The sequence below is a fragment of the Montipora capricornis genome, chromosome 1 (genome assembly GCF_036669925.1).
Source record: "Montipora capricornis isolate CH-2021 chromosome 1, ASM3666992v2, whole genome shotgun sequence".
Classification (NCBI taxonomy): Eukaryota; Metazoa; Cnidaria; class Anthozoa; order Scleractinia; family Acroporidae; genus Montipora; species Montipora capricornis.
The window spans coordinates 21,033,806-21,044,844 of record NC_090883.1 but is presented as its reverse complement, the minus strand read 5'-3'; the positions used below and the strand labels follow the sequence as shown (position 1 = coordinate 21,044,844).

Genomic DNA, 11,039 nt, shown 5'->3' with positions numbered 1-11,039 from the left:
AGTGAAAAGCTGATGCTTTATTAATCTTTTCTGTTATTATTATTATTATTATTATTATTATTATTATTATTATTATTATTATTATTATATATTTTACTGTTAAGTATTTGCTTAATCGAGTTTCCAGTCCCCTCATCCGCTTTGTTATATATAAATAGCTGTTTTAAATTTCAACGGTTACTTTTGAAAATGTATGTAGAGCACATACGAAACGTCAAGTCATAATCAAAATGAACAAGTTCAATATGTTTATCACTGCTGTTTGTGTCTTATTTTTGAAAGCAAACTTACCTCGGTGTCTCAAAGCTTAAGGAAAGAAAATAAAATATTCTCCAAAGCAGCAAATCGTGGACACAAGTCGCAGCAAACAGAAAGGCAACAAGATGGCTGCCACTTCTTTTCCACGCGCTAGTACCCAAGCCTCTGAAAACTCTTAGAGATCACGTGACCATTCTAGTATATGTCTGATGCCAACTTAGTGTGGCCAAAGTCCACACAATAACAGGGATACTGCGATTGGCTATACTGTGTTCGTCATTTTACATTTTTTGTGAGGGTCTTCGTTTACCACATAACGGCCTGGGTGTGTGAAAAACGAAGGTAAAAGGGTAAAGTCTCTGTTACGAGCCTAGAAAGGCCCATCAGGCCGGCGCTTATCTCCGGTTTCTACAGCATGAAGCGACTAGGAGTATTTCTACTCCCCCCTGGATGGGATGCTAGTTCATCGCAGGGCTACCCCCAGTATTTTCGCCGGTACCCAATTATACACCTGGGTGGAGAGAGGCACTATGAGAGTAAAATGTCTTGCCCAAGAATACAACATAATGTACCCAGCCAGGACCCGAACTCGGACCACTCGATCCGTAGTCGTGCACTCTGACCATGAGGCCACCACGCCTCCATGGAAAACGACGACCCTGCAGTTATTCGCCTGAAATGACACATCGGCCACAGGAAACAGGTTGCGGGGGTCTTCTTTTTTGGTCTTTGTTTTCCACATAACGACCTGGGTGTGTGGAAAACGAAGACCCTACCGTAATTCACAAGTGATCGCTTGTCAATCGTTTTAAATAACATAAATGATGTATTTGTTATTTGCTGTTTGGTATGTTATTTTTTTCTGGGGGTCTTTTTTCGCTCCATAGTTAATGTTTGGTTTCTGTGCCGGACAGTACTCTCTCTTCAAATCAGCCTATTCACACCGCAAAAATGATTTACATACACAGTACTATTTTATGCCCCACACACGCACGCGCGCGCTCATTACGAAACTATGTTTTAGGGTTTCGTTCCTTTCTTTGTCATTCTAATCGATGAAAAAGCCCTCGTCTTCGTACGTGACTTGCATCGCATTAGCCTTACCCTAATTTATGTGACGACATGGGATGCACGTGTTAGGGTTAGGACTACACTGCATTGCGTCATGCCTCGACTTTTCCTTAACAAGCCATTTTCGAAATATCAATATTCAGCTTGATAGCGAGGCGGAGAGAACAAAAACAATAGAAATACGTTGGAATGAATGTGACAAATATTTGCACAACAGACCAAATCGGCTAACTCGATGTTGTACCCAATTTAAACCTTTTGAGAATAAAATGTTTTGTTCCAGGTATTTCCATATCATTTAAATGCGAATGCTACATCATAATGCAAATACAACTCACAAATAATCTTAACCACAGGATATTTGACTTGGGAACAACATTTGGTCTATTTTTGATTTTCCCTTAAAACTTGCTTTAAAAATATACACTTTCCTGACGCTATTGAGGACAAACCCGATACCAGATTCTTACTCTTGGGTAATGGAACTTTTGGTCTTTAACAGTATTCTTCTCAAGTTCGTCGTGGTATGGTATGTCGCTGTTTATGGCATTTAAAGTCGACTGAACTTCCTTTTGGTACCGGTAACCTCAAAGGGTGCCCTGGCCATGGTAGTTTCCTGGCCCACTTGGCCCACACTTTTATGTTGCATAGACCTATGTGCACGTGTCCAGTCCTGCAGCTTTAATATTTCGTCATTGGTTGCTTTGATTGCTGGAGGAGTACTTCAAAAAAGCCCAGTGATCTCTCGGGGACTTGGTACCATGACCCACAGCTTGTGTAATAATAGGCTGACCATGAAGTTGTACATTTTAATACTTCTCTTGCTGAGCTTCCAAAGTCCCGTGCATATCGGAAAGCTGTAAAGACTTGGTTTTTGCGATGAACGACTGAATGCAGATTTTCTACATCAAGGGTCATGCAGAAGAATGATGTCGTCATATCCCAGCGGATCTATATTTGCTTCGTATTTTCCAATCCCCATTTGAGTAGCGTCCTGAATGACTCTAACGTCTTCGCTGCCACACTTCTTTCCCTTCCTTTTCTTAGTCTCCATTCCCCTCTTCCAGAGTCTGTGCGGACGGACGGATGTACGCTTGGTCAATCACGTGACAACCAAACGAAAAAAAAGGTTGAAAATATTCGCTTAAGTATTGGGCGCTGCACCAGGCTGCGAAAGAGCCCCGATATAATGCATGTATGTTGTGGCAGTACATCGGGAACCCTGGGAACGAAATTAATCGTGTACGCTTACATAGAGCGCTAACTCGCCAAAATTTAAAATCGACCTTAGAAACACCCACTGGTTACATATTCTGCGAAACAATAAAAAATGACCTCGTTTGTGCAAGATGGGCCGCCGTTAAAGCAAAGAGGATACGTCTACATGGTAATAACAACGATACAATTTTTATAGTGTGTGACTTTGCAGTGCATGTCTTCCTCGATGAATTTTTGACGCTAGCTATGAAAGTATTGCAAGAGCTCTAAACATATCTTCAAAGTACGACTGCAAAAAAATAGGTAATGACACATAAATTTTAAGGATACCTTCCCCAGTATTTTGGATTAGTAAATTGCAGTAACGATTGGAAAAAAATATCCTTCACTGTTAATCTAATATAACTCATGTACCATTCCATGAATTTCAATGCATTGCGTGAAAAACCCTTGTTCGTGGCGACATTTAACTTACATGTTGGAGAGATTATCAGTGAAAGGTGATAGCATTTTAATGAAAAAATTGCTCTCAACTTACTACATTAACCTATCAATATCAATATGCCATGTACATTTCCGCTATTTCAAGGGCCCGTTTTCCACCTCAGTGGTATTTTAACTTGTACCGTGGCAAGTTTCCTAAATTATCCTTTTGTAAAGTCATTCAAATTGTTCTCCCTATGTTGGCGAATCTTCCATTTCTAATTTTCTTTCCATCTCATTTGGATTATTGTGAAGACGTTAGTGATTCAGGAAATTCGTCATTTTCGCCAAGATTGCACTTTCAAAAGCGTATCTTTGCCATCTCGTTTGAATACGTGTGAAGACTTTGGTGATTTTTTGCCTTATTCGCCTCGCCCCCTTAGACGAGGGTGCAAAATAGGCTTTTTTCAATTCCGCATTCCGCCGCTATTTTTTCTTCCATCCCGCTATCCCGCCGAAATGAGTATTTTCATACCGAAATCGCCTGATTTAAACCACTTTGCTCCAGCTTAACACCATATTTCGGCTGATCGACAGTTTATATAGCTTCCACATTATCAAGAATGCACTATCATTAACAGTAATGTAATGATTTAGTTAGAACGAATACATCAGCCAAATCGGCATGTTAGGCCCAAGAGAAAATCAATATCTCGAGCAATGTGCATATTCCCTAAATTGCCTTCTTCTTCTATAAGAACTTCACTCGCATAATTTTCTTCATCACTACCGGAGTCCAATTAGGACTCTTCGTCTTCACAAGAGTCCATCACCCAAGAGTAAGACTTACCCAAATTGGCCTAGTCCCCATCAGCGTCAGAAAAGAGTTTGTTTTTAGTCATAGTTTTACGGGAAAATAAACAATAGACCAAATCGGCTCACTCGATGTTGTACCCAATTTAAACCTTTTGAGAATAAAATGTTTTCTTCCAGGTATTTCCATATCATTTAAATGCGAATGCTACGTCATAATGCAAATACAACTCACAAATAATCTTAACCACAGGATATTTGACTTGGGAACAACATTTGGTCTATTTTTGATTTTCCCTTAAAACTTGCTTTAAAAATATACACTTTCCTGACGCTATTGAGGACAAACCCGATACCAGATTCTTACTCTTGGGTAATGGAACTTTTGGTCTTTAACAGTATTCTTCTCAAGTTCGTCGTGGTATGGTATGTCGCTGTTTATGGCATTTAAAGTCGACTGAACTTCCTTTTGGTACCGGTAACCTCAAAGGGTGCCCTGGCCATGGTAGTTTCCTGGCCCACTTGGCCCACACTTTTATGTTGCATAGACCTATGTGCACGTGTCCAGTCCTGCAGCTTTAATATTTCGTCATTGGTTGCTTTGATTGCTGGAGGAGTACTTCAAAAAAGCCCAGTGATCTCTCGGGGACTGGGTACCATGACCCACAGCTTGTGTAATAATAGGCTGACCATGAAGTTGTACATTTTAATACTTCTCTTGCTGAGCTTCCAAAGTCCCGCGCATATCGGAAAGCTGTAAAGACTTGGTTTTTACGATGAGCGACTGAATGCAGATTTTCTACATCAAGGGTCATGCAGCTCAGAAGAATGATGTCGTCATATCCCAGCGGAGCTATTTTTTGCTTCACATGTTCCAATCCCCATTTGAGTAGCGTCCTGAATGACTCTAACGTCCTCGCTGCCACACTTCCTTCAGGGCCATTTAAAGAAAGTGGCAAGCGGCAGTTTAGTTCCCCGGTAGATGTTACATTCTGCTCTATAACCTGTAAGCACCAGCTAACTCTAAAGATCGCACCTGAAGGCTGAAGAAGCCTGAATTTCGCTGTAAGTCCATCATTATTCCCTGGCGTACCGGAGCAATATGCCCTGCAAAATTTTTGCTTACGGAGAGAACTGCTTCTCTCTCCTTTTCATAATAAATTGCAATGCAGTTTATTATGTCAGAGGTTTCAGACGAGGTTGGCGAAGTTGATGGTGTCGCCATCGCGCTCACGTCAACGGACGCAACGTAGTTGAAAGAGAGTATACAAAAAGTTGGTTTTATCAACGGAGTTGAAAATGTAAATTGGCCACCGTACAGGGATTCTAAAAGCTGACATTTCGAGATTTAGCCCTTCGTCCGAGCGAATCGAGGAATTATGGGTTACGTGTAGTTTTCTATAGTAGAGAAGGAGCTACGCTATTGCTGGTAACATGGCAACGTGAAAAATAGGAATATATTAGTTAAATGAAAAGCGTTCGTTAATACCGTGAGGATTAAGGGTGCCGATTTGGAAGATAAATTTTTGTTCTAGATTCTTGTGGTTTTCCGTCGTACCTAGATGTAGGGAAAGGCCGCAGATAGCCATGTGTTTTTTGGAGTGGTTAGGGAGATTCAAATGACGAGCGACTGGCTTAGCTGCATCTTTGTCATTCTTCTCAACATCGCGAAGGTGTTCGCGGAATCGGTCACCTAGTCGTCTACCTGTCTCACCAATGTATAATTTATTGCATAACGTACAGGTTATGCAATAAATGACATTTGCGGAGGTACATGTGAAACGATCGGTGATCTTAACAGATCGCTTAGGTCCCGATATCTTGCTAGTGTTAACAATGAAAAGACAAGTTTTGCATCGTCAGCGCACGCATTTGAAAGTGCCGGGTTGCTCGTTAGTTTTGAGCGCGCTTCTAACTAAAAAGTTGCCTACGTTTTTGTCGCGTTTGAATGAAATAAGTGGAGGTTGCGAAAAGATTCTACCAGTCTCGGGATCATTTTGGAGTAATTTAAAATTATTAAGAATGATACTTTTGACTGCGTGATTATGAGGATGGAAAGTGAGGGTGAATGGAATTCTGTCATTCTTATCTTTTTGTGACGTTTGTCGTGATGACTGTCAATCAAATTGTTGGGCGCGATGATGCGACTGACCTTTGACCATAAGGTTACTTTTAACCCGTGTCATGTGTTATTTCGAGAGGGTGAAATCCCGTGACCGGAATAGCTCTATTTCACTTTTGGTTGCGCGGTTTCTGGGGATCGTCTTGCGGTCTTATAGCCAAAATTTTCATTTTCCAAGCAAATTAAATTTTCAGCTCACTTGAGGTCACTTACTATCCCGCATATAACTGTTCAATCCCGTATTCCGCCCGGTCGCCATTGTATTTTTATCCTACATCCCGCCTTGAAAATCTTTCATATCCCCTATCCAGACAAACCTATGTTGGAACATCTTAGTCACCTCATGGGAACATTCGACAATCTTTGATGCTTCTTTGCCATATTTGCCATATTCGCCAAATTTGCCAAAATCGTCAAAATTGCCACTCTGAAAGGGGCCCCTTAGTCAAATTATAGGAACTTTCGCCAAAATTTGGCAGTTCTTCGCCATATTTGCCAAATTTGCCATTTTCGCCAAATTTGCCACAATTGCCACTCTGAAAGAACCCCTTAGTCACCTCATAGGAACATTCGCCAAACTTTGGCGACTCTTCACCATATTCACCATTTTGTCAATGCGTGCATTTCTGGACATATCTCGGTTTTTGGGGATCGTGTTATAGTACTGTTTTTCTTTTCTTTTCCGCTGCAGCTGTATCATTGTGGTGTAGCTATCCATAATAGAGATGCCTATTCCAGGCTCTTGTTTGTATTGACGTTTATTAGCGTGAAAATGATTTGTTCTCGTTTCACTGCAGAGTGATTAGAGAACAAACTCCGCCAGAGGAAGAAAGCTGATAACTTACTAAGACAGAGCTCTTCTAAGAAAGATTATATTTTACAAAAATCAAAAGAAAAGCACCCACTTAGGCCAATCTTTAATTAACCTATAAACTAACTGAATAAATCTGAAATTCGTGGAGGCGAATAGATAAGGCGGGCCCGGAGCTCCAGTAAGCCATAGAGGAATGTTATAATTGATTTCGTGTGATTTTCTAATTATCTTTCCATGGTAGTGTACTGCACTCTATTAGCATTCACTACTGATTCCAGTTTTTTTCCTGTATTACAGGTACGAACAAGCATTTTTGACCACGATGCTCGTTGGCGAGAAATCATACTTCTGGATTGGGTTAAACGCCTTATTGCAAGGGGATGAGACATTCTTCTGGGCAGGCGGCAGCCCAGTTAAATACACAAACTGGGGTGCCAAGCAACCCAGAACAGCTGGGTTGAACCGCCCATATTGTGTCATGATGAACATGTTTGGTCGATGGACGAACAAAAATTGTCATCAGACCAGCGGATTCGTCTGTGAGACAGGTTGGTCAAAAGTGATAATATGAAGAGGAAGAACACATCCCCATGCCCCATGATATTTTCTTCAATCTATCTTATGCTTTGCGCTATGGTGTGAAAGTTATTTTGGTCTCGTGCCCGTGGTCGCGCAGCTAATGCTAACCAATTAGGTGTCTTCCTTTAAAACAGTCACGGCTAAATTTACATTGAAAAATATTATTATTGGAAGAGGCCCGTGTATGGTGGATTTGTTCCCCACTTATTTTCTCTTGGATACATCAAATAATACAGACAGCAGAAGTCCAGGGGTTAAGGACTTCTGACTCTGACAAACAGTAAAATGAAAGCAAGGACTTTTCAGGAGTCGACACGAGACCGAGAAATTAACCTATGTGCCGGGAGATGTGTCTATACAGATTGCTGAAAAGTCTTAGCCGTACATGTATTAGCGAAATCAACTAAACGTTGACGAAAGTCAGGGCCGTATTTCATGCGAACATTAGCTGAATCTCGGGAGAGGGCTAGTCAATTCTAATAGGAAACTATGACCAGGAGCCTCAGTACAACTCCAACACTAGGTCCTATGTGACAGCATTTTTTATCACAAACCAAGATATTTTTAGACGAGGTCTTTGGTTTGAACGAGTGACCATGCTTAATTCTATGGGTAATAGTGGAAAGAGGGAGGGAATGCTTCCAACTCGTCCGAAAAATCAGTTACCAAAGGTACTTCAATTATAAAGCATTTCGGAAGTCGTCATTTTTAGAAGAATGTTTTTTTTTTTTTTTTTTTTTGGATGTTTCCACTATTACGTTTTGCTCTTTCCTAGATTTTTCTTTTTTAAGATTATGTTCTCATTTGTTAATCAATAGACAGAAGGTCATTGAGCAACTGGAGTCAGGGATTATTTTGAGCGAAAACTTCAATCAAAGTATCAGTGGCAATATCCTGGTTATAATGATTGTTTATGAGAAGCGGAAATTGCAAAATTTGAAATTGCGAAGGAGTGGGGGGATGGGGATGGGGTAAAACTTTTTGTTGTCATTACTTTTGGAAAAAAAATCAACGACGGTTTTAAATAGTACTGCTCTTGTTCACGACTTCACTTTGGTGTATCTTCATTTGCCTGTTTTGTTTCAACAGGTGCTCTAGCAGATGATACTAACACCACAGGTTTGTCTAAAAAAAATTGCAGTTGATAATGGTCACCACAAAGCCAATTAGAATGGGAAGATGCAATAAGCCATTTCCGAAATATCAAATATTCAGCTTGATAGTGAGGAAGTGAAGACAAAAACAATAGAAACATGTTGGAATGAATGTGGAAAATATTTGCATATCACGACTTTCCTTTGTTTTTGTCCTCTAAAGTTCTCTTTTCAGCTGAATTTTAAGGTATCGAAAAAGGCCTATTCTTTAAACAGTGCACAATTTATAGTGTAGTTACAATCGTCGTGTATTGCGCCCATCAGTTTACGGTCAGCGATACAGGCACACTTTGTTATTGATGACAGTTGACGAAGCAGTGGCAGTAGCGATCGAAGAGGCGAAAGAGAAAAGACTTGTAGTGTAAAGCGAAAAGCGGTTAAACCTAAAATTGATAATAGCGTAGGGACCGGAAGGGTAATCTTGCCGACACAGTAATGGAAATTGTACTGTGGCTTAGCTTACCCATAAATCTGTATTGATAACTATTTGCCCTGGCGTAAATTGCCTTGAAGCGAACTGTCTGAAAACAGGATTACATTAACTAATGAAGACACATCCTGCGCGTATAACAAAGTAATTAGTTTGAAATTCTGACACGATCTGAACGCAATAACTGCTAATGAAATGGTGTTCAGTTCGTAACTGGTGGAATTTAACGCGTGACCCCAACACGCGACCCCACACTACTTATAGCCAGGTTTGCAGGCAAATGAGAAAATTGCGAATTTTGCGAAAAATCGTAAATGGTGCGAAAAATTGCAAAAATCACAAAAATCGCAGAACACTGATAAGCTAGAGAACACAAGTCCCCCATCTAAGAGTTGCGATTTTTACGATTTTAACGATTTTTGCGAAAATTGCGAATTTTGCGAAAAATCGCAAAAATCGTAGAACACTGATCAGGAAAGCTAGAGAAAACAAGTCCCATGCAAGAGTTGCGATTTTAACGATTTTTGCGAAAGTTGCGAATTTCGCAAAAAATCGTTAAAATCGCAGAACACTAAAAAGCCGGAGAACACAAGTCCCATACAAGAGTTGTGATTTTTGAGATTTCAACGATTTTTGCGAAAATTGCGAATTTTGCGAAAAATCGTTAAAATCGCAGATCACTGAAAAGAAAGCGAACACAAGGCCCCGACAAGAGTCGCGATTTGTCTGTGGGTCACAACCCCGCACAAGCAGGAGCCCAGACGACAGTTTGGTATATTATATCTTGGGAATCGAGTGCCAGCTAGCAAATGCTAACCGTTTTGCGGCGTATGGAATTATTGAATTTCAGTGCGTGTGTCAACCAACGAATTCAAAACCACTGAATCTTAAATCTTTATTTTCTCAAAGCTTTTAGGCAGCGTTACGGTAGCAATCATCAGTAACTGAAAGCAATGAACTTTGAAAATAACTGGAGCAAAAATTCACGATTTACTGAAAGTGTCGTGTGTGGTGTGAATAAATAAAACAATTTGCTCTTTCCATGTAGTAAAACGCGACAACTTCTAGACATTAAAAGAACAAACAATAACGCATGAATAGACCTAATAAGTATCCTTAACGAAATTGCAATTGCTTCATTTACAGAAAGTGATTTCCAAAGCACATAAACAAACTAAGTGTCTTCCCTTATCCAAAACTCGAAAGAAGTGAACATGCATCCAATGTAATACATGAGTAAACCCTACCTAATTTGAATGATGATCGAAGAGTGACAGTAACGCAACCATCCGACTACTTGCCCATCCATCAAACAAAAGAGGAAACGCGTCATCGCGCATTTTGATCAACTTTACGTGTTCGAAAACGAAGAGATCATAGCTAAGGTTAAAAAGTTTTTTAAAAGATGGATCTGGAGGCTCTTACGGAAGGAAAGAAAGTCAATCTTGCCACCAGTTTTCTGAGGAAGCTGTGCTTTCAAATGTAAACAATTGCCTGGAATTGTCATATGGAGAACTCGAACTTGTTGTGCTGGCAAATATTCAAGGGCTAGATTTCAGAATACACGGCCCACAAAATATCTAACTCAAAAAACTGCTCTCGCAGAATCAGTGCTGCAGTCGAGTTGCAATGCTGCTTCCGTAGTCGCCAGAATGAATAACAACTCCGTTGCTTAATCGAGCGCATCGATGCCTCGTTTGTTACAACGACAAAACAACAACAACAAAACAAAATACATTACTTGTACCCTTTCTTTAATTTTGTGAATCATATGATAGCAAACACTTTTTCAAACACCCAAGGTATTCTACTAGCACGCTACAAATGGATATACCCGAGCCGAAACAAGCATGCTACGCATAAATATACCTCGTTCTTTAATCCACTAGCCGAAACAAGCCCGCTTCACATGAATATATCTCGTGAGTTAGCTTTCATAAATATGAATTTACCTCGTCAGTTAGCTTTCATTTTGCGGTTCGGTTAATGAGCTGTCCTACATAATTACGCTTTTAGCGACAGTGTCAATTCTCAGTCGTTCAACTAACTTAGATCTCATTATTCATCGACTACGGCACTGCGGTAGCAGTCGTTCAACTAACTTAGACTTCATTGTTCATCGGCTACGGCACTGCGGCAGCAGTCGTTTAACTAACT

At 40.3% G+C, this 11,039-nt stretch overlaps 1 protein-coding gene across 1 annotated transcript in view; it reads left to right on the top strand.

Moving 5' to 3' along the window:
- The window catches only part of LOC138023388 (macrophage mannose receptor 1-like), a 204,130-nt gene that overhangs the window by 159,413 nt on the left and 33,678 nt on the right, over window positions 1-11,039 (top strand). The window contains exons 23-24 of the mRNA XM_068870416.1: window positions 7,017-7,267; window positions 8,388-8,417. Coding sequence (XP_068726517.1) covers window positions 7,017-7,267; window positions 8,388-8,417 — 281 coding nt within the window. The remainder of the gene's footprint in view (window positions 1-7,016; window positions 7,268-8,387; window positions 8,418-11,039) is intronic.